Genomic DNA, 23,251 nt, shown 5'->3' with positions numbered 1-23,251 from the left:
GTGGAGTAACTGGTAGAGTAGTTAACTCGATTGGAAACTGGATTTGTGATACGAAGCAAAGAGCGCAGGCTGTGAGTGGAAGGATGTCTCACTGGGACGGTGTAATTTGGGTATCTGAAGCACCAGCAATTGGACCATCAAAATACATGTAACTTCCGCAGTAACTGCCCTTGCCCAAGAGAACGCCACATTCAGTTGGCCACGGGAGAAGACAGGCTGGGGTGATATGGGTAGCTAAGTACCAACATTATCCAATTCGTGGCCTTGAGCCTTATTGAATGTCATCAAGTATACAAAGCATATTGGAACCTGTATTCTCTTGGAAACTATTCATCAATTCAAGCAGATTCTCGCAACAGATTCGATTCTGAATCGTGGACTGATTATCTTAGATAAGATTACATTCTGCTAGAAATGAGAATATGTAGAAACAGTTCAAATCAGATGATGAATCTATCCAGGAATCAGGTGTCTGGAACAGCAACGTCAACAGCACAGACTAGACATCAGTCAGTGCACTGAGGTGGTGCACCAAACAGAAAAGCCAATCAAAAGGATGGGCGATCCTTCTCACCTTCTGTGTTTTCACACTATTCAGCCTTGAAAACTGGGGCTAAAACTGAAATTCCCAAAAAACAAAAAAAAATGTCACCGAAAACCTGCATTTATTATCCCGGTTTGCAGCCAGGTTGATCGAGTGATGGCGTCTGTAAGTTGGATATGTCCAATTGGTTTGCACGTGTATCATATCAAATGAGGATGTGTTAGTGAGGGAGGGAAGCAGAATCCTATGGATTGTCAGAAATGTGGAGATGATATGAGCTTGAAGGGCATGTGGCCTTCTCCTGTGTCTGGCAATGTGTGCGTGTGTGTCAAAGAAATGAGCAATGTTTATTGTTTAAGTTTCTGACACAATTGCACTGGCTTATGAGTATGCTTATGCATTTGCAGCTCTATGAAATATTCACCTTTCTCCGTGAAAATGGTGCCATCGCTCAAGTTCATGCTGAAAATGGAGACATTATTGCTGAGGTGAGAACATGCTGTGCCAATGACTTGTTCTGGTCTTGAAGGTCAATCACTGGTGGGTCATTTCAAGAGTTGTTCTCAATCCCTTCTATTTTTAAACGAATTTTTTTTGTAAAATGCATCAATTTCTAATGATTCTACAGTCCCAAAAGCTACTTTAAAAAAAAAAAAAATACAATTTTTACTAACAAACATCTTTAAAAAATATAGATATTGTAAGGAAGTATGACTTAAGTGGAATCTAACAATATATAAATCAGTTTAGTGAAGCTTAAAGAAGTGTACCAAAATCATTTCCAAAGTTAGGCATGAAGCACAACTCTATCTTATTTCGGCTTTAACCTAATACACAGCCCTGTAGTAACTGCCAATGCTCATTGTTACATTTTATTATATCCTGGCAATTATAAAACTAATCACTGTTCACTTTGTACAATGGATCCAAGTATATTTGTCCAAACAATTTGATATGAAATTATGAAAAAAAAAGTTGAATCGGATATTGTACCAACATTGACAAATGGATGTAGACTTTCGTACAATGTATACTAAGTATATAAACAATTAGATATGCAAATGAATATTTATAATGGTGATTATTATGATCACATTATGCGTCTTAATTTGTAGTTGAGATTGGCGACGGCCTTAAACTAAAATATCCTTAAAAAAAAATGTGAGCCAAATTAAAGTAACCACATACTTGTTCTGACCAAAAAAACACAACAAATTGATCATTGTGGTGCCAACTTATGAATGTTTGGCATGGCTTCCACTTCAAAAGCACACCTATTGCTTTTAGTCTACATCTTTCATCGAACGTTTTTTTAAATCGAGGGCCTTTATGAAAATCGTTTAAAAATAGAAGGGATTGAGAACAACTCTTGAATTTTCTACCACAGTTTGCCTATGTATGTGTGCTTAAGTGACAAAATTTTAAAAGAGCTGTGTAACTGTCAACATGGTGAACACTTGGGGTAAAACCGGGGTAAATTTCAGTGTCGTTGAGTCTGGAGCAAAGTTCAGACACCTATAGCACCCAAGATTTTGCTCCAAAAGGCTTCAGTTTTCTTGTGTAAATGATCCAGTCACTAGATTATGTAAATCGGGCAACAAAATTCTTCATGATGAATAAACTGACTGTTGGCAGCAATTTGAAAACTCCAATTGTTTTGACTGCACGTTACAAATCACTACTTTTGAGAGTACTTATTTTAAAAAGTATTTAAGTAGAACATTTTTGATGTCAGATTCTGAAAGCCTCACTAATAGACACCATTTGTGTGAATTTTTGAAACTCTGTTTGTAAAACTCTGGAATTTAGAGCCCTCCAAAAATGCTTCATATACATATCTGCAGCTCACGACTGCCAGAATTGAAACACCCATAGGGTGTTTGTCGGGCCATATCTCGGACACTACTTGGAATTTTGAGCTACAACTTGGCAAACCTTCCTCATATATGTTAAGGTAGCTTTGGGGATTTTTTTCAGAAAAATCTGAGGGGGTCACCAGGCTGTGGATGAAAGCGTTGCATATGGTAATCTTTATAAGATATTTAGTCTCGAAAAGAAAATTTGATGAAACGTCCAGTCAACTGAACTATTACAAATCACCATGTCGAGCCAATTTGCTATCAAGAAGTTCTGATTTCAACTGGAAACTTACTGCAAGAGATGATGGTTTGTAGTAAGATGGCTGCAGTTGTGGAGTACTCTGTATAAAATGGATTCAATCGTGGTTATTTTGTGATCCTTTCAGGAACAAAAAAGGATCTTGGAGATGGGAATCACCGGCCCAGAAGGGCATGTCCTCAGTCGACCTGAAGAGGTATGAATCGTGCGATCTTGGATAGAGAGCTATGTTATAATACTTGAATTCTTGGACTATGAAATATCAGTTGAAAAACATTTTCAAACGTTTTTCAGATAAGTAAATGTAATACTTGAAGATGTGCTTATTGAATAATCAAATGTATGACTAAGAAAGAGATTGATTATAAAAAAGGAGCATACTTGAATTGATGGTGGAGGTCCAAATCCTGAACCAATTTAAGATGCCGACAAGAAGTCATGAATGTTTCCGTGGCTAAGAATCAATCCTAGACAGGGCTGACAGGATGGCCTCGAAGTACACACACTCACCTCTAAGCTGTCGAGCATGGGTTGAAATCCCGACCCAGCTATAAAGTGTCATCTTTCATAGGAAGGGTGATCCATCAATGTGTGTGCTGTCCCTCGGATGGACGGTAAACAGGTGTCCCGTCTGCCGGCATTAGTTGGTGGACGTTAACGATCCCGCGGTGTCCTTCGCGAAGAGTCAGCGAGCTATCACCAGCACCGTGGCCAGATTCCAAATTCCTGCCATAACCAGCAGAGGGTGCTGCATCAGAGGCACAGCCATGTCCTCAGCCAATTATGCTACCCTGCAGCCTTGTGCTGCATTTGAACGAACAAGAAAATGCTGGACAGGAAGACCACTGTTGCAAGAATTGGTAATTTCAGCCATGAGAAATTTCTACGAGTGGGAATCGAGCCCAGCTTCGGAAGCAATTCACACTTGAACAAGTTGAAACATGTTTGAATTGAGTTCATATATCGATGTAAATACTGTACCGCCATGCATGCTTGTTTAGCTAAAAGTGCCTTCGCATAGTTTAATCGCATAAATGTCCACAGCTACCTTTCCTGGTTATCTCTTGGCCGTTAGGTGGAGGCAGAAGCTGTAAACCGAGCTATCACCATCGCCAACCAGACCAATTGTCCTCTATACATCACGAAGGTTATGAGTAAAAGTGCCGCCGACATCATCGCACTGGCTCGGAAAAAAGGTGAGTTGCTCCATCTGATTCCAGTTCAACACTGTCAGACTTCATTACCGGAGATAAGAAATCAGGGATAGACAGCACAGCCCTTAACTCTCGCATAGACTTTTTTTGCCAAAGTGCAGAAAATGGTTACAGCTTCGATAAGAACTCTTATGAATACATTTTGTCGTAACTCCATGAATGTGATGCTTCCACGGAATTGTGGGTAACCCATCAAAGCCATGTACAGCCATTTCATAAAAACTTAAAACAATCTTGGTGCCTTATATTTGCTTTTTCTTGATTCCTTTCCTTGTACATAATTGTTGCATTTCCTGCTTTATTGTACATTTTTTGGGTTCGGGTGATTAAATCCGCAAAATCCCCAGTCAAGTCTCCCATTGCTTTGTATTTCCCCCGCGCGTGAAAAGTTCCCACCAAAAACTCGAACGCCTGGGCAGAAACCGTTTGGCCATCCGTGCACGGTCAGTTTTAACTGGTCGAACAAGCGACAGTATTTTTTCATAATCTATCTCCACCCTCTTTTTGTACAAGCACAAATGAACTTTGATACATTGGAACCAAAAGCAAAGTCGACGACGCACCATCACAAATTCCCATGCTTCCCACCCAAATCAAAGTTGAAAGATGTTAAAAAGTTCCACCAGCATTTAACCAATATCAAATTTTGAGTTAACCCCCCCCCCACATTTTGGCCTCTCTGATCTTCAGTCCCACCCCCTTGGGGGCATGAACCGTGTGTCAAATCCAAAACATCATTATGTATGTCATGCGTCCTCCAATGTTGATTGCATATACAAAGTTTCTTTGAATTTTGTTCTCCTAAAAATGTTCCCATAATTGCATGTTTTAGTATTTGACCTTTTGACCCTGCCCCAGGGGGTAGAGCCACAATTGTTGTTGCTCTCACACCTTGTCATGTGGTGATGATAACTACGTACCAAGTTTGGTGAATTTTTGCACAACAGTTAAGGAGGACCGAGCTAGATGGACAGACAGAGCCGATTACAATATCCGCCTGTTTTTTTCAAAAAGCATGGGGCTATCACGAGTACATACCGAGAGAGATTCCTTCATTTATTTGTCCGGTTCAGAGTGAGATCATGCGGAAGACAGATCGTAGTTCAACCCTACGTCTTGTCATCATTTCCTTAAGAAAGCTAAGTTGGTGTTCCGTCATTGTTCTCTCACCGGCAGGTTCTGTAGTGTTTGGAGAACCGATTACAGCAAGCTTGGGTACTGATGGATCCCACTACTGGAGCAAAAACTGGGCTAAAGCAGCAGCCTTTGTCACCTCACCACCACTCAGCCCAGATCCTACCACACCTGACTACCTCAACTCACTGCTTGCATGGTAAGTAACAATAAGTCCTCAATCAGAAACAGCCCATTATCTGAAAACATGAAAGTAAGTCAAACTCAAGTTTCAAAAAACGGAGAATTTATATATCTGAGTTGTCAAATTATTCCCTTCACATGCTTCGGTACACAACTTGAACACCGGCTCACACTGAATAGAATCAATGTCTCACCAACGAAATCAACAATCACTTTCCTTGGCCCAGACAAACGTGATTCCAACTAACACCAACAATCACAATATGAAACCAACAACTTTCCACTAATAAAACCCCCAAAATACTCGGAATCGCCTATGACCTTCACAAAACACAAATAAGAAACCAGAAGGGCACTCGGTGGAGCGCATACCTCCGCCCCGCAATGCCTGATTCACGAGAACATATCGGGCCCAATAACTTTTTTGAAATATAATGCTATACAGTGCTCTATCGTTTTTGGCCCTCTCTCTCAATGGTGAAGAATCACTTTAAAAATTTAATAATTCTCGTATCCAGATCCGGATCCGGATCTTCACCAAAATCGAATCAATTCGTCCACGTCACACACCCAACATGTCCACCAAGTTTTATCCGAACCCATCCACAACTTGTTGAGATATCCTGCACACAAACAAACAAACAGAAAGGGGTTAAAACATAACCTCCTTCACCTTCGGTGGTTTAGGTGACTATTGCTAAAGTTCACCAAAAACTCAACGTACTCAAAGCATTAACCAATCCCAAGGTTGGTCAACAAAAATAATACGCCAACTACAACTTACAAACAGTTTATCTGAACCACCATCAACTACGCTGGCATAAGTTTATACCCATCATATCAAAACAAATGTGTTAAAACTTCAAATTATACAAAACAAAGGACTCAGTACACAGGCTGCACCCAACTCACCGACATCGATAATCTCCACTCCAAAACAAAAATACTCACTTCATCGATACCTCTCGAACATGAGAACACTTTTGTCACCACTTGTACAATCACCTACCTCCAGCTAGCGTGGTGTTGGCTTTGCGGTTAGGGTGGTGGCTTGGGATCCGAGGGTCCTGAGTTTGAGTCCCGTTTCCACTGAATTAACACCATGGGGTTGACTCAGCCTGTCATCCTTCCAAGGTCGGCGAAATGAGCACCAGCATACTGGTAATCGGGGCACTGCATCAGCGGGGATAGCTGCGCCCCTTACCAATGATGCAACCAGCAGCCAAAAAGGCAGCGCACGATGGGAACCTTCCACCTACTCTCAGACACCAAAAAAAAAAATAAAAATCTCACCAGCAATTTACAATAACAACAACTTTTCAAACGTGATACCTTCACTTTTAAACATAACATTTCATTAAAAAAAAACATTCAAAATCACATCACCACCGTCACTTTGCAACAACAGAACAACAAAATACTCAATGAACCACATTCCGTGATCAATCCATCTGAACAAATCGTACCACGCTCCTCCAGAGTTGTTACCAATAAAAAAACAATCAACACAAACTCGATCCAACTCGGGAACCACCCTGCCCACTTTGTCACCTTGAACTTGACGCTGTACACTACTTCATCACAACTTGCTATCAACTCGCACAACACAGACAACGAATCAACATTTCATCTTCACTCGATCTCTGGGGGAACCCGGTCAGACCAGCCGGCTTCCTTGAGGCTGTGTTCTTCCAGTGAGGATGCTTGGGCCTACTGATGATGATGATAATGACATGCTTAGGTGCAAAAAAAAAGGCACCTTTGAGTGGAAAATAGCAGCTTCCTGAATGTTCCAGCAATTTCTGGGGAGGCAGCCATATCTTTTCTACGACCATCTGTGAAACCACATGCATTTCACAGGCATTGACTGACAAAGGCAAGACAATGGTGCGCCTCCACAATGCATTAAGTTACATTTGCTGGTTGAATGGTGTATCGTTCCATGAAAATGATGTTAAGTGAGAAATCTTTACAAATACCTGATGTAGCAAATTTTGGGGTTTTTGAAAATTGAGTCTAACTTTCCCTTTAACTGTGATAGTGACTGAAAAGAACAGAGCAATGTGCCTTAAGAAGGTGACTGTGGATGGTGTTTTTGCAGTGGAGACCTGCAAGTTACTGGCAGTGCACACTGCACCTTCAGCACAGCCCAGAAAGCCTTGGGGAAGGACAACTTCATGCTTATTCCCGAAGGAACAAATGGCATCGAGGAGCGTATGAGTATAATTTGGGACAAGGCTGTGGTACGTTGTCATTGCAACTCCATATGTGTATGGAGGTGTCCCAGAATTCACTACAGAACATAAAATAATTGAGATTACATTCAATGCTATCAATAATGTTAACGATTGGTTAAACAATAAAGTGATGAATGGAATAATTCAACAGTCATGCAATAAGAACACAAAAATAATTCTTGAACCTCTTTATATAGCCAGCATTGCATTAAAAAAATTCAGTTGTAGGTGGGGGTAGGGTAGGGATGGTTTAGATAAAGCCTTTCATGCTAAGTATTTTGATGCAGCTTGCCCTGTGGAGCACTTACAAAGTTGCCTTGAAGGCATTAACAAGTCAACCCCAAATTTGGGACTGGCACCACATACCATTTATAGCATAAGAGATGAAGGCAGATCACCCCCCCCCTCCCTGAAGGTCATTACTGACTGGTTGAGCCTCATTGGATAATCTGATAATATAGTAATTCCACTGATATTAGCTCATGTTGTAAGAAGCTAAGAATTAGTCGTTTACACCGCTGCCTTGAGTTGGACCTCAATGCACAACTTCTGGTGTGCTCATCCAGTTCCCCACCATTACCCAGAGCACCACAGCACACAAAAAAGGTTTAATTACGACAGAACATTCAGGATAAGAAGATTTAACAACCGAACCATCCATCCATCCATCCATCCATTGAGACCATACTCTGTGCAGAGCGTTGGTGCTGCCTAAGCAGTCTCTGAGGCTATTGGACACAATCCTGGACGGGTCGCCACTCCGACACAGGATACCAGCAAGCTGGTACTCATGTTGCAAACCTTGGAAGGATGACAAGCCGAGTCAACCCCACTTGGCATTAATGCAACAAGAAGTAGGATTTGAACTCAAGACCCAGGGATCCCAAGCCCACCACCCAAGCCATTAAGTCAACACCAGGCATAACAACTGAACACTATCTTTAAAGAAAGGCAGTTATTAGACTCTTCCTGATTTAAGCTGAAAACGGAAATGTCTATTTCAGTGACATAACAGAAAAATAATACATATATTTTTTAACATATATATTTATTTATATATATATATATATATATATATATATATATATATATATATATATATATATATATATATATATATATATATATATATATATAATCCCTGTGTCGTAAGAGGCGACCAGGGTTGCGTCAGGAAGGGCATCCGGCGTAAAACATGTGCCAAATCACTATGCAGATCATACGGATGATCCGCTGTGGCGACCCCTAACGGGAGCAGCCGAAAGAAGAAGAAGAAATATATTATATATATATATATATATATATATATATATATATATATATATATATATATATATATATATATATAACGAGTTTGTTTGCTTGCTTTCTTACTTGATGCCTTGACTCAGCAAGAGGTGAGTATGTCTAAGCATGTACGAAACCGTGAGTGCAGGAGGGCCTTGCCTTTCGTGGGCTTCCCTTGGCAGATTTTCTCCATCGCGATGAATTTATTGAGACAAGGTTTGCGGATCGTGGTCAATGTGTTCGAATAATCGTGGGTTTATGAACTATTTTCCACATTTATTCAACTAATTAACATGGGTCATCAACACAATAACCCCCTCAAAACCCCCAAACAAAATAATCATCACCATCACATTATTGGATCAAGTTTATCATCATTATTATTAAACTAGTGCATGGCCGTACGTGCAAAAAAAACCAAAAAACTTTCAAACAACCACACAGGCCGTTCCTTCGCTCTCGTAAACGACTGGATTGGGGCATTGTGTTTATCTAGAAATGCGCATAAGAAATCGAGAAATTATTAGAATACAGTATCATCACTATCCGGAAGTAGTGAGTGCCCGTACGGAATGTTCACATCATTCCACGAATTATCGCTTGCATTGAAGTAACAACTGCTGTGATACTTACACACAGAGTTAATTAAAATCCAAGTTAAAATCAAGTTTACCTCCCTGTCTTTGCTCGCCATGATATTCGCTGCCATTGACCATTGCCACTCCTATGCCACGGTGAGGCGACAGGGTAGGATTTGTCCGAGACCTGAAAGTACAGTGTCATTAGGTATTCCATGTTCGAATTGTTTTAGTTTGAAAATAGTTAAAATAAAAAAACATAGTTTGCAAAGCATACCACCAAATGGAGATGTATTTCGTTGGCAAGCATATTGAGTAGAGCTGAATTCCTTAACACTTCCAAAGGCCACACCACATCGTTTTGACAATTGGAAACAAAAAAAAAGTTGTGCACTTTTTTTTGATAAATTATTTTCGGAACAATTTTTCTTCAATAAATAAATATTAATAAAAATTGACCACATGTACACACCTTTATCTCGTGAGCACCTCTTCAAAAACAACATTGCTGAGGTAACGGCGCTAATAAATAATAATAAAAATTGTCTCCATGTACACACCTTTATCTCGTCAGCACCTCTTCAAAAACAACATTGCTGAGGAAACGGCGCTTCTTCTTTGTTTCCTCGTCCAGGGCAAGAAAGCAAAGGCTGCTGGATCTGCCAACGTCTTGATAAATTATTAGTTTTAATGGCCAATTATTCAATGAGCGCCAACGTATTTTGCCTTTTCGCAATGTCGTCACAAGGAAAAACACAAAGAGAAGAGAAGAGAGAGAGAAAAAAAAAACGTTCGTGCAAAAAAAAATAAAAATTACTTCCTGGTTCGAAGCATACCAGCTCACTCTGATGGGATCTGAAATGAAAGCGAGAGAAGAACCTTCAGAGTGTAGGCTTTATTCCATTTGATTGAAGCCGCTTCTACGGGCATATCAGGGAATGCAGGTGCAGCAAGGAGTACATAAGCAGTAAGGTATACACGTGCAACTAATCACCGCAAAATAAATCAGTATAATCACGGAGTCCGATATACTCTCAATTCTCACCATTCAACGAGCACCAAGTGGACCGCCGCCGTAAACGACAATGCCCCTGGGACAATCACTCGTGCCGCGAGAGACGGAACCTTAGCTTTATCTATTCCGTGCTCGAGCCGCGCGACATGTGATCACACGTCACGTCCTTCAATTCACCACATTCTCCCCGTCTTTAAAATGTAACTAGAGGCCCAACTAACGCACCATGATTACTTCAGCGCTATAGGAGTATACATTTCAAGCAACGCGAACTATCTAAACTACAGAAGCATACATGCCAAGCAGTGAGGATTATTTTGAGTTGTAGGAGCATGGTCATGAGCATCGATATATTATGTAACGAGCATATAGGAGCATGAGCATCGAGGATGCCGATAATCCCCTTTACAGATTGAGTCGGCGAGGGGGTATTATCCATCGACCTCTCCGGGAATAAATGGCGGTTTCACTTGAGGGAGGCTTCCGATCCTCTTGGTGAGCCTCGACTCGTGCCGGGGATGACTCCCCGATCGCTCTCGGGTGGAACGCGGCAGCTCCGTCGCCACCATTCTCGGGTGGAGTTCCTGGGGGGGGAACACCTGGGGAGGGGATGTCAGAGGGAGGAGTGCCAGATGGTGGTGTACCTGCGGGAGGAGTACCTGAGGGAGCCAAATGGCGAACCGACACAGTGGTCTCCCTGCCATCTGGGAGCCTGACATGAGCATACTCTGGATTAGTATCGATGAGTTCGACCCCCTCCACCATGGGTTCATACTTGCTTTGTCGTACCGGGCGTTTCATGAACACTGTTCCGGGATGGGTTAGCCAGTTGGGCACCGATTGGCCGTCAACATAACGTCGCTGGTGAGTAAACATTCGTTCGTGAGGAGTTGCATTGGTGGACGTGCAGAGCAAAGAGCGTATGGAATTCAGAGCGTCGAGAAAGGTAACCTCCCACCGCTCGGGCCCCAGTCCTCTTGATTTCAACGCCAGAGTTACGGCTTTCCAAGTAACTCCATTATATCGTTCCACCTGCCCATTACCCTGTGGGTTGTAACCCGTCGTTCGACTACTTGCTATGCCGTGCTCTAATAGGAACTGTTTTAGCCCGGCCGACATGAAACACGGCCCTCTGTCTGAATGTATGTATGAAGGTTTCCCAAACATAGCGAAGAGGTCAGAGAGACATTTCACGACAGTGCCCGAGGTCATATCCGAGCACGGAAATGCGAAAGGGAACCTTGAATATTCATCAACAACAGTGAATATGTATCTGTTGTCTGTCTCGGTCGGCAGGGGCCCTTTGAAGTCAATGTTTAGTCTCTCGAAGGGAGAAGTGGCCTTGATCAATCTGCCAGAAGCCGCGCCATAGAATCTGGGTTTTAGTTCAGCACAAACAGGGCATGAAGCATTCATTTGCTTAATATCTTCGATAGAATAGGGAAGGTTTTGTCTGCGCACGAAATGTGCCATTCTGGTTACCCCCGGGTGGCACAGAGATACATGGAGGTCTTGCAAAGCCTGACTGATTGTCGCCGAACAGTTGACCCGAGAGAAGGTGTCTGCAGCAGGGTTTTCCCTCCCGGGCCGGTAAACAATGTCGTAACTATAGCAGGCTAGGTCTATCCGCCATCTCATAATTTTTTCATTCTTAATTTTCCCGTTATTTTTCCCATCAAACATGAATGCCACGGATCGCTGGTCCGTGACGAGCGTGAAATGGTTTCCCAGTAAATAGTGTCTCCATTTACGTAGGGCTTCGACAATAGCGTACGCTTCCTTCTCTATTGCTGAGTGTCTCTGCTCGCTTCCAGAGAGAGTTCTCGAGAAGAACGCGACGGGTCGCCCAGACTGATTAAGCGTCGCAGCTATCGCGTGATTAGAAGCATCTGTTTCCACCACGAAGGGCACCGAGCTATCGATCGATAATACCACGGAATTACTGATATCATCTTTGAGGCTGTGGAAAGCTTTTACAACAGCGGCATCTGGTGGGAAGTTTTTGCAATGCACTAGGGGATGTATTTTCTCGGAGTATTGGGAAATCCATCTTGCATAGTAAGTGAACATGCCGATCACCCGGCGCATTGTCTGCAGGTCCTGAGGTGGGGGTAGCTCACGAAGTGGGCGCAATCGTTCAGGATCAGGCTTAATCGTGCCGTCAGCTATTGTGTAGCCGAGAAGGTCAATTGACCTTGCCGAAAATACGCATTTCTCGTAGTTGAGGGTCAGATTATATTTTCTAGCAATGCTCAAGAATCTGTCCAGATTCATATCATGTTCCCCCTGATCCCTACCGCACACTGTGACATTGTCCACGTAAACAAAAGTGTCTTTGAGGTTTTCATCTGAGATGATGTCGTCCATAACTCGTTGGAAGCACGCTACTCCATTCGTGACACCGAACGGAATCCTCCTGAATTGGTAGAGGCGTCTACCTGCCTGGAATGCGGTGTAAGGTTTGTCTTCCTCTCGGATGGGAATTTGATGATAGGCGCTTCGCAAATCGATGGTGCTGAATATCTTATAATTGGCCACGCGTTCGACCATCTCGTCTATGCGCGGCAAAGGGTAGGCGTCGAGTTGGGTGAAGCGATTGACCGTTTGGGAATAATCGACAACCATTCGTTTCTTATGATTCTGATTGGCGGTGACCAACACCTGTGCGCGCCATGGCGAATCGCTCGGTTCTATAATTCCTTCTTCCAGTAATCGCTTGGTCTCTGAAGTGATGAAGTTCATATCAGCAGTGGTATATCGCCGCGATTTGATCGCTATCGGTTTACAGACCGGCGACAAGTTAGCAAACAGCTGGGGGGACGTTACCTCTGCGGTGGTCAAAGCATTTAAATTAGACGATGTTTGCTTCATCCAAAGGGTATTTCGACGCTCGTGTGCTGCTTGAGGACATTATGACCCAGAATTACGTCTGCGCATAAATCACGAAGCACCAGTACTCTTACATCCCGATGCGTGTACCCTTTTACGTCCAATTCAACATTGCAGTACCCTCGTACGCGGGACTGTAGTGATGTGGCGGCCATGCATACCGTATTGTCTGTCGGGTGGATCTTCAATTTCCTGCCCTTCACTAGCGAGCTGTTGACAAAACTTTCAGAGCTACTGGTATCAATAAGAGCCTCAGCCATATGCCCGTTAATTCGTACGTTGATGATAGCCTTGGATAGATTCCCCGGTGAGGCTGCATTTAGTTTCTTTTGTGAGTAGAGAGCCGCAGAAGTGGGTTTATTTCTCCTTAGAGTAGATTTACATACCCTGGCATAATGCCCTTTCTTGTCACAATTCATGCATGTGGCATCTCTGGCGGGGCATTTGTGGCGGAGGTGTCTTTTGTACCCACAAAAGAAGCATTTACCAACCGAAGTAGTTGCTGAGGAGTTTGTCGAGGTCTGGGTATCCGACTCCTCGGGTTTTTCTCCATCCCCTGTGTCAGGCTGTGTCTGGGTCTGTGGGGTTCCTTGAGTTTCCACCATAGCGGCGTTCATTAGCAGCATCAGTGTCCCAAATGACTCAGATTGCTGCTGAGCCGTATCCATCGCTCGAGCCTGGTCGACTACCTTTTCAAGAGTGGGTTGCGCTTTCTCCAGTAAGCGTTGCCGTATGTGGGCTGACCTGAGTCCTTGGATGAACGCCTCTCGGGTCGCTTCATTTCGGTGTTCCTCGGCGTTTACGGCCCGGAAGCTGCCGTCTTTTCCCAGCTGTTTCAGAGCTTGCAGGAACTGATCGATGGTCTCCCCGGCTGCTTGCTTGCGTGTGTTGAGAAGATGTCATATGTACACCTCGTTCTTGCGCTTCACGTAGAGCGCCTGCAGCACGTCGATCGCTGCTTCGTAGGTGTCACACTCCGAGAAGAGCCTGTATACGCTGGGCGAGACATGATTCACAAGGGCGGCCAATTTGTCGGCTCCCTCTTCGATGATGGTCAGATAGTGTGAGAAGGAACGGAACCAATGCGACCATTTCATTTCTGAGTCAGTCGCGTTTGGGTCTGCGTCGAACCTCTCTTGTTTGTAGATCTTGTCCATCGTTGGTTGAGAGAGCCGAGAAAACCAAATGGAATAAATTGAAATGAAAACGAGAGAAGAACCTTCAGAGTGTAGGCTTTATTCCATTTGATTGAAGCCGCTTCTACGGGCACATCAGGGAATACAGGTGCAGCAAGGAGTACATAAGCAGTAAGGTATACACGTGCAACTAATCACCACAAAATAAATCAGTATAAGCACGGAGTCCGATATACTCTCAATTCTCACCATTCAACGAGCACCAAGTGGACCGCCGCCGTAAACGACAATGCCCCTGGGACAATCCCCCCGACCGAGCGGAACCTTAGCTTTATCTATCCCGTGCTCGAGCCGCGCGACATGTGATCACACGTCACGTCCTTCAATTCACCACAGTACCGAAATTTATACACCGTCTAATATGAAAACGATCATAACTTGGGGCATTGTGTTTATCTAATATGGAATAGGCAAAGCCAAGAAGCAAACGTAGAATTCTTCTTTCATTCGCTTCTGACTTTACATAAAACTTGTTCACAACTGTATACTTGCCAACTATACCGTGGTACATGTAAGCGCCGCACAGCTGATGATTTTGAGGCAATTTCCGGTTACTTCGGCCTGGATTCGGGATCAGCGATCAAATAATGTAAATCACGATTAAAAACTATTTTTTGATGATGCGGGAGATATCTTTATTAAAATTAACTTTGGGAAAAAAATAATTGAATAAATAAATAAACGATCACTTCTGGTCAAGAATAAAATAAATTAAAAGTTCCGGAAAGAGTTTCAAAATCACTCCCGGTAATGTTAAATACTAAATAAACACTTCCTGTCATGAAAAAAATCACTTTTGGAAGTATAAAATTGACTTTGGGAAAGCAATAATTGAATAAATAAATAAACACTTCCGGTCATGATCTCCCGGCATGCATCATTCCCCATGACAAAAAGCGGAAACAAAAAAAACCAGAAGCAAAAAAAAAAAACGGAAGCAAAATGGTCATCGCCAACGACACGGATTCACAACTGCCAGGGTATTGTGTTGTTTTTGTTGTTTCCTATTCTCTCATGTGCACGCGTTACGTAATATTCACAAGATAGAAATAAAACCCAATCGTGTTTATACACCGCACAGCGTTTAACAACAACCGGAAGCAAAAGGTCAGAGCTAACGACACGGATTCCAAATAGCCAAGGGTATTGTGTTGTTGTTGTTGTTGTTGTCGTTTCCTATTCTCTCACATGCACGCATTAAGTATGAAGCTCACTGCGTTCGCTATAAATGCGCATAAGAAATTGAGAAATTATTAGAATACACAGTCATCATTATCCAGAAGACCGTACGTTGTAACCCGTAATGGGGAACGTGGCTGAGGTTCCCTGCCCCCATCGGCCACGCCCACGCAGCAACGTGTCTTGTCATTGGTTGGTAAATAAATGGCCATAACTTGGGAAGCACTTGTCCGATTAATATCAAACCTTGAAAAGGCACATCCTCAGGTCCCCAGCAATATATCTGGCAAGTTTCAATTCGATCGGACCAGTGGTTGTCGAGAAACGGCGGTCGGTCACACACACACACACACACACACACACACGCACACACACACACACACACACACACACACACACACACACCCACACACACACACACACCCCCACACACACACACACACACACACACACACACACACACACACACACACACACACACACTCTGCTGAAATTATAAATAGATGTAAGTTTCTTGATCATAATAACTCAAGATAATAAACTTTATTTTATATTCTTAATAACTCTTTTATTCATGAAAATAAATAGCACAAAACCACAAACATGTTAATTAAGGGTACAGTTTGGCAAAAGGGGGTGACAATTTTATAAGTTGAAGTCCCTAACCCGATTTTCCCCATTTCCCCTTAAGTTTGCCCATCGCGAATTTGCGGTTCACGGGGATTTCCAAGAACCTGACCCCCGCGAACGGGAAGGCCCTCCTGTCTGTATATTAAGTAAGTACTATTGGAGCGTGAGTACGTCTATTAAGTACTAGTTGAACACTATTTGTCGATAAAGTACAAACTATTTGAACCCAAGTACATGGTATGAGAATGTGAGTCCGTCTATAAAGGACGTATTATGACAACGTCAAATAAGACTATAAAGTGTGTACTATTAGAATGTAGTTATTGCTGTGAAGGCACTTGCAAAGAAACCATTCTTACAATCGACTTAATGATTCACATTCCTATAAAATTCACTTGCATATTTCATTTAATCTGTAGGCAGGGAATTTCGCGAGGCGGAATTGCAAACAACAGCCGAGAAATTGAGAGAAGCGGTGAGATCTTCAACATCCACAGCATAATGCAAACAGGACAGCTGGATTTATGTGCCCGTCTGAAGGAAAGGATGTTCTGAAAATGAAACCAAACGAGCTCTCTTACAGTCACCTCAATCTCCATTAATCTCACATTCCAGGAAGGCCCCCTAAATAATAATTACAAACCAAGAAAATAACAATATTGTATGTATCCTTTTTCAGGCTACAGGAAAAATGGACGAGAACCAATTTGTAGCTGTGACAAGTACCAATGCAGCAAAAATCTTCAACCTGTACCCACGCAAGGGACGCATCGCCGTGGGATCAGATGCAGACCTACTCATATGGGAACCTGATGTGGTCAAGACAATCTCTGCAAAGACTCACAATGTGGTAAGCACATTAATGAGACTTCTCCACAGAAAAGTTTTAATATATGTTCAGTACACATTCACACATTATGGTGGAGCATGCTTGCAGACTGCAAGCAGAAGCTGGGATGCATCCAGCAGGCAGATCTCATCCTCGCTTCACAACAATAACGACCTGATGTCATACTTCACAACTCAAATAACACAAAACCTATCAGTTTACTTAAGCTGCTGCTCTTGTTCACTGTAACTTCAAGCTTCATCATATATAAATTACTCAAGTGATGGATGCCACCCACAGGCAGCAGAATACAACATTTTTGAAGGCATGGAATGCCGCAGTGCCCCACTGGTTGTCATCAGCCAGGGCAAGATCGTGCTCGAGGATGGAAAGCCAAACGTCACTCAGGGCAGTGGGCGTTTTATCACACGCAAGGCCTTTCCTGACTTTGTTTACAAGCGTATCAAGGCAAGGGCTAAGGTAGGGGCGCGAGCGTTGGACGTAAGTATTGAACCATAAAAATATTTCAGAGCCAGGCCTATCTTGGTATGGTAGTCCCAAATGTTCAGCATAAATGTATGACCTTTCTTGATTACAACATCAGAATATAAGTTCTCCCACTATATCTGACTGGATCCTTTTCTTTCTGATGAGATAAAGGAATGTTTTTCAAAGCTCCGAGCTTGTTATGTGGTTATGACCAACGATATTAAACAATGTACGAGAAATCTCGAGTTTTTGAGACGCAACACAAACAAAAAGTTTTTATCAACTGAATGTTGATCAGTGTGTTTACTACAATTGGAAATGAGGTACAGATGACATTTTGAGCATTAGCTCTTTATCAGAGCAAAAAGGATAAAAAAAACTTTTTTCTTATTTTTGTTCTGACGAAGGCACCACACCTCATTTCCATGGCAGTAAACATGATCATTTCAACTTTTAGTTGGCAAAATCCATTGCAGACCTTCACAGAGACATTGTCCTTATGTCTAGTATTCCGTTGAGTCTTCAGATACAAGTTAGCCGACTATCTTCAACCTTGTTTGTGTCGTGCAGGAAAATCTTAATGCAAACTCTACGAGTAATAAGCAAACGGAACTTAAATGTTTGACATTGTAATTAATAATATATTGATTGTTCTTTACTTTATAAAACTTCCTTGACGTCGGTGTTCAGCTGGCAGAGATCCAGGGTGTGCCACGAGGGATGTACGATGGTCCAGTGTACGAGCTTACTGTGACCCCCAAATCAGCTACTCCAACTCCCACACCTTCAGCTCGCACCTCACCCGCCAAGCAATCACAGGCTGTACCCGTACGCAATCTGCATCAATCGGGCTTCAGCCTGTCTGGTAAGTCGTGAGATGGAGTGACCTCGTGTATCCCTTACATCACAAGTATTGTCAAGGACGGAATGATTTATTGCATCGTCTTTGGAACACCATTACCAAAGATGTATCCATAATTATTCTTCGGACACACAAGCATTATGCTCATTTGGGTATGCATGTGGGAAGAGTGATCGAGAGAATGAGAGATTTCATAATTGAACTGCTGCATTCAGCGAATAATTTTGCAGTGAATGAAGAATACTCATCGTCTTTATTTATTGGCCAATGGTACCAGACCGAAGCAAAGATCATCCGAACTTGGAGGTTATCAGATCAAGGATGCCTTATAACCTTTAAAGGAATCAAGTGACATATCTAAGGCGTGTCTGAAGTTAGGTGAACTTAAAACAAAATTATTATCTGGAAATTACAAAATTGGATGCTGTACTGGAATGTAAACTTGAGTCGTTTAAGCTTATTGTGTTTCACTGAGAAATAGCAGTCACTGGATCAATGTCGATAAGTTTGCTTAACAATGGTCTGCTGAACTAATTATACTCAAAATCGAGTTAATGCTTTTTTTTTGTTTTGTTTACTGCTAACACCACATTTGATTATATGCTGAAAGGTGATGTCAGAATGGAAAACAAACAAACAAAAAAAAACTTGTTGCAGAAAAGAGAAACTTCAATTTTATCTGTGCTTATGGCAAAACTGAGCATCCTCTTGCAAGTTAATCAATCCTCATGTTTCTCTTTGTATCACCCAAGACAGCTTTCCAAATCCCAACCCTCCGATCCCAACTTTGTAAACCCAACTTCCTCAAACCCAACCGGACCTCCGCCCATCCCCTTTCCTCCCCTTTTTCCCTCCCCCACTTCCAACACCATCATTATCAACCCCACCCCAGGTGCTCAAGTGGATGACAACTTGCCTCGTCGCACCGGTCATCGGATTGTCAATCCACCTGGTGGCCGATCAAACATCACTACCCTCGGTTAGGTCACCACTTCAGCAAAGTCACACATCCCCCATCCTCTCAAATCCCTCAACATCCCAATCATCAACTCTCACCTCCTCCTGCCTCCCCACACAACCCCCTGCCGCAGGCGACTTCCGCCAATGAAAGCAAGGGGGGCAGAATGTGCAGCCCAATGGAGCAGCAGGAGGAAGGTGGTTTCTTCAGCCTCCTGCTTTCACCTTCAAGTGAATGGAAACTGGTGTTGTGCGTGAACGAGTCAAACATTAGTCAGATATATCGTGCATGTTTTGCTCTTTACATGGATGTGAACATTTAAGGCAAGTCAAGTGAGATGACGTTGAATAGTCTTTCTTCTGAGGTTCCGTGATGTTTACACTTAAGTGTTTGAAGGAAATGTGGTTATTAGCAAGCTTTAGGGTGGAAGCGAAAACAGAACAAATTAAGGAAAAAAACAAAATATTTCCTGTTATGGTCCTGCTTCTGTAGATTTACATCATTTTAATTATGGGTAGTTGAAGTAGCATTTATACTTATTTAAAGTGCCATTTGTTAATGTCAGTGGATAACCCTCAATACAGAGCAAGTCTGGGAATATGCTGCTGGTTGACTCCTTATGAAACTGCTGTACTTGCCCTTAGCATGTGGAAATCTGACCTGTTCTTGGAAACTGTTGTACTTGGAGCAAGCCACCACAGCAAAATAAACTTTTATAGCTGTGGATGTAAAGATAATAAAGCATGTTTCATTATTTGGCCATTCATGTAAAGTATGTAATCTTATGTTTTGTTATGTGTAAGTTCACATGATTGTACTGCTTGTGACAACTCCTTAAGTGAGTCAGCATTTTCATGATGTCATGTGATGTCGAACAGCACATCTCAGCTGTACCTGTATGATCATGATGAATTCCAGCACAGCTATAAATCAATCCTCATGACCTTTCTTCACGTGATGGCATGTTATGAGGTCCACCTTTCCATGCTTCACGTGATGACGTCTTATGCACTTCTATATTGAAATGTATGACTGCTCCATGTAATATTGTTGCGGGGCCGAGTTTCGGTGGCGAGCCCGACCGCTAGGTGGAGCAGTAGAGTCGGTTCCACCGAACACCCAGAATTTATAGGTCGTCACCCTGGATAACTCCGGAGCCGACAGGTCCCTTATCGGACCAAAGATCGCCAATAGGTCGACCGCGTGAGATAGGGTCGATTGCCGATTTCAATTTACCTAAATACCCACGTCGTCCAAACTACTGGGGAAATTCACCCTCGGCGGAGCTCAAGCGGAATGAGCCAGTAGCGTGCTCGAACCGTGCGTGACCCGAGCGGACGGTCACCGAGCTTCCATCGGTCCAAATGTCCCTTTACAGCAGCACCAGCCTTTATAATTCACCAACACGCGCTTTGCTAAGCCAATGGAAGAAACACAGCAACGAACTGACACATTTAACAAATGTATTTATTTATAATGGGGGGAAAGGGGGAAGCACGCAAGAAACAGAGTTATCACGACTAATAGAGAAGCACGTATGTACAGCCAAGAGCACTTATACATCTGATGCACATACACACACACACACACACACACACACACACACACACACACACACACACACACACACACACACACACACACACACACACACACACACCAGTGGCCACAGCCTTTATTGAGGCCTCCAGCTCAGAGGGAAAGGCGAGCTGAAGACCAGAGCCTGCCTCGGACCTGTCCTCCTCGTGCGGGTACGTTGAGCTGGCGGGACTCGGACCTTTCGCGTGTGAAGTGAATGCGACAACCGCTCGTGTCAGGCGACTGCGATCTCCACTCATGTCAGGTGAACGTGATCACCACTCGTGTCAGGCGAACACGATCTCCAATCGTGTCCCCAGTTTCTCTTTCCTTGTTCACCGACAGAGACATGGCGTGCAACCGCCTTGCGGTTCTTGTGGAGGAGGAGGAGGAGGAGGGAATCTCTGTCCGAACGCGTCGTGCCCTTATTCACCCTTCTCCAGGGGGGTGGAAGGGGATGCCTCCACCCTCCCCGCTCTCCCTCACTGGACGGGTTTTGGCGCGCAGAATCACTCGTCGCCCTCTCATTGGCCAAAACGAGCGGCAAGTCCGTAGATTGGCCCGGGGGCGTGGTGACGTCACGTGGACCGCCTTTCTCACCATCGCGGGGTCTGATTGGCTGAGCGGCGGCCACCTCACTCGTAGCACGCTGATTGGTCGAGGGCCGCCGCGAGGCTCCTCCTTGAACTCCGCCCACCATGGCGTCGGCCAGAGCGAGGTGAAGTTGAGGGCAATGCTGGCGTTGTCGTAGTTGATGTTGGTGGTGTAAAAATAAAAGAAAACCCTGACTATCAAAATAACTCACAGCACGTGTACATTTATTCACCCATTAAACAAGGGACAGGGAGCTATCTATCCACATTTACTTTTCGAAATAACTGTTCTATAGGACCTGCATGTTGTGAACTCATGGCTTCCAGATTCGCAACAATATCATGTTTGTTTTTTTTTTCTCTCTTTTATTTGGAGATTTAGCAAGAATGCTCAATGTGACATCAATGCCCTTTCTATGGAGGTCCACGTGACCATGCTTGACATGATGTCCCTTTATATGGAGGTCCAAGCGACCATGCTCCATGAAATGTCCCTTTATAAGGAGATCCATGCGACTATGCTCCATGTGATGCTTGTTAACATGTCACTGTGCTCCATGTAATAGCTTGTTATTTTCCTCCATGTGGAGATCTCATCACCTCGCGACACTTTGTCACGTGATCAATTCCATTTCTTGTACTTCAGTTTCCGAAGGACAAGTTAGATCTTTCAAGCAATCCTGGAAAGCAGTCTGAAAACGAAAAAAGCATAAAAGAATGATGAAAATAAAACCAACAACAGTTATTTGTTCATTTTCTAAGCAAGAACATTGCTATGTTTGAGGACACGAAGGCAATCCTAAATGAGAACGGCATTCGGTAGAGCACATACAGCGCCTATAGAAAGTCTTTACCCTCTTTCAAAATTTTCATATTTTCTTGCCTTACAGCCTAGAATTAAATTGCATTAAATCAGACTTATTCCACCTTTATTTACACATCGTAACCCACAACTTCCGAGTGAAAAACAAATTCTACAACTTTCAAAATACTAATTAAAAATACAAAACTAGAATATCTTGGTTGGATAAGTGTCCACCCCCCTGAGTTAACACTTGGTGGAAGCACCTTTTACAGCAATTACAGCTGTGAGTCTGTTGGAATAGCTCTCTACCAACTTGACACACCTTAATTGGGCAATATTTGCTCATTCTTCTGTAAAAAAAAGAAAACTGTTCAAGCTCAGTCAAGTTGTGTGGAGAGTATTGATAGACAGCAATCTTCAAGTCATTCCACAGATTTTTCTATTTCGGTCGGGGCTCAGACTGGGCCACTCAAGGACATTTATCTTTTTTTCCTTCGCCACTCCATTGTAGCTTTGGCTGTGTGCTTCACACAACTCGGTAAATGTCATATCGTTGTCATGCTGAAGGGTGAACTTCCATCCCGATTTAAGCTTTCTTGCAGGGGGCAGCAGGTATTCCTCCAGGATTTTTCTGTTTTTTGCTCCATCCATTTTCCCTTCTACCCTGACAAGTGCCCCAGTCCCTGCTGATGAGAAACATCCCCATAACAAGATGCCACCACCACCATGCTCCACAGTAGGGATGGTGTTCTTTGTGTGATGTGCTGTGTTGGGTTTGCATCAAACGCAACGTTTTGCATTCAGGCCAAAATGGTCCATCATGGTTGTGTCAGACCAGAAAACTGTTTTCCACACGGCTTCAGAATCTCCGGAATGTTTTTTTTTTTTTGCACACTTCAAATGGGACTCAAGGTGGGCTTTTTTGAGTCGTAG

At 43.2% G+C, this 23,251-nt stretch overlaps 2 protein-coding genes across 4 annotated transcripts in view; one reads left to right on the top strand and one right to left on the bottom strand.

Annotated features, from left to right (window-relative positions):
- Positions 1–20,329, top strand: part of LOC147015205 (dihydropyrimidinase-related protein 2-like) — an 80,127-nt gene extending 59,798 nt beyond the window's left edge. Inside the window, exons 6-15 of one of the 2 annotated variants that reach the window (XM_085849754.1) lie at positions 952–1,032; positions 2,790–2,858; positions 3,738–3,858; positions 5,053–5,209; positions 7,295–7,436; positions 16,884–17,054; positions 17,334–17,513; positions 18,213–18,387; positions 19,277–19,363; positions 19,476–20,329. In XM_085849754.1, coding sequence (XP_085705880.1) covers positions 952–1,032; positions 2,790–2,858; positions 3,738–3,858; positions 5,053–5,209; positions 7,295–7,436; positions 16,884–17,054; positions 17,334–17,513; positions 18,213–18,387; positions 19,277–19,363; positions 19,476–19,492 — 1,200 coding nt within the window. In that variant the 3' untranslated portion in view covers positions 19,493–20,329. Of the gene's footprint in view, positions 1–951; positions 1,033–2,789; positions 2,859–3,737; positions 3,859–5,052; positions 5,210–7,294; positions 7,437–16,883; positions 17,055–17,333; positions 17,514–18,212; positions 18,388–19,276; positions 19,369–19,475 lie in introns of those variants that run through there. The other variant, XM_085849755.1, reaches the window with a different exon arrangement.
- A 462-nt stretch (positions 20,330–20,791) lies between these two features.
- The window catches only part of LOC147015204 (uncharacterized), a 43,349-nt gene continuing 40,889 nt past the window's right edge, over positions 20,792–23,251 (bottom strand). For both annotated transcript variants that reach the window (XM_085849752.1, XM_085849753.1), the window contains exon 18: positions 20,792–22,205. In XM_085849752.1, coding sequence (XP_085705878.1) covers positions 22,128–22,205 — 78 coding nt within the window. In that variant the 3' untranslated portion in view covers positions 20,792–22,127. The remainder of the gene's footprint in view (positions 22,206–23,251) is intronic.

This window comes from Eptatretus burgeri, chromosome 12 (assembly GCF_056783735.1).
Source record: "Eptatretus burgeri isolate ZD-2024b chromosome 12, Ebu_testis_v1, whole genome shotgun sequence".
NCBI classification, from domain to species: Eukaryota; Metazoa; Chordata; class Myxini; order Myxiniformes; family Myxinidae; genus Eptatretus; species Eptatretus burgeri.
The sequence above is the reverse complement of the archived record's forward strand: the minus strand, read 5'-3'. Positions and strand labels throughout refer to the sequence as shown.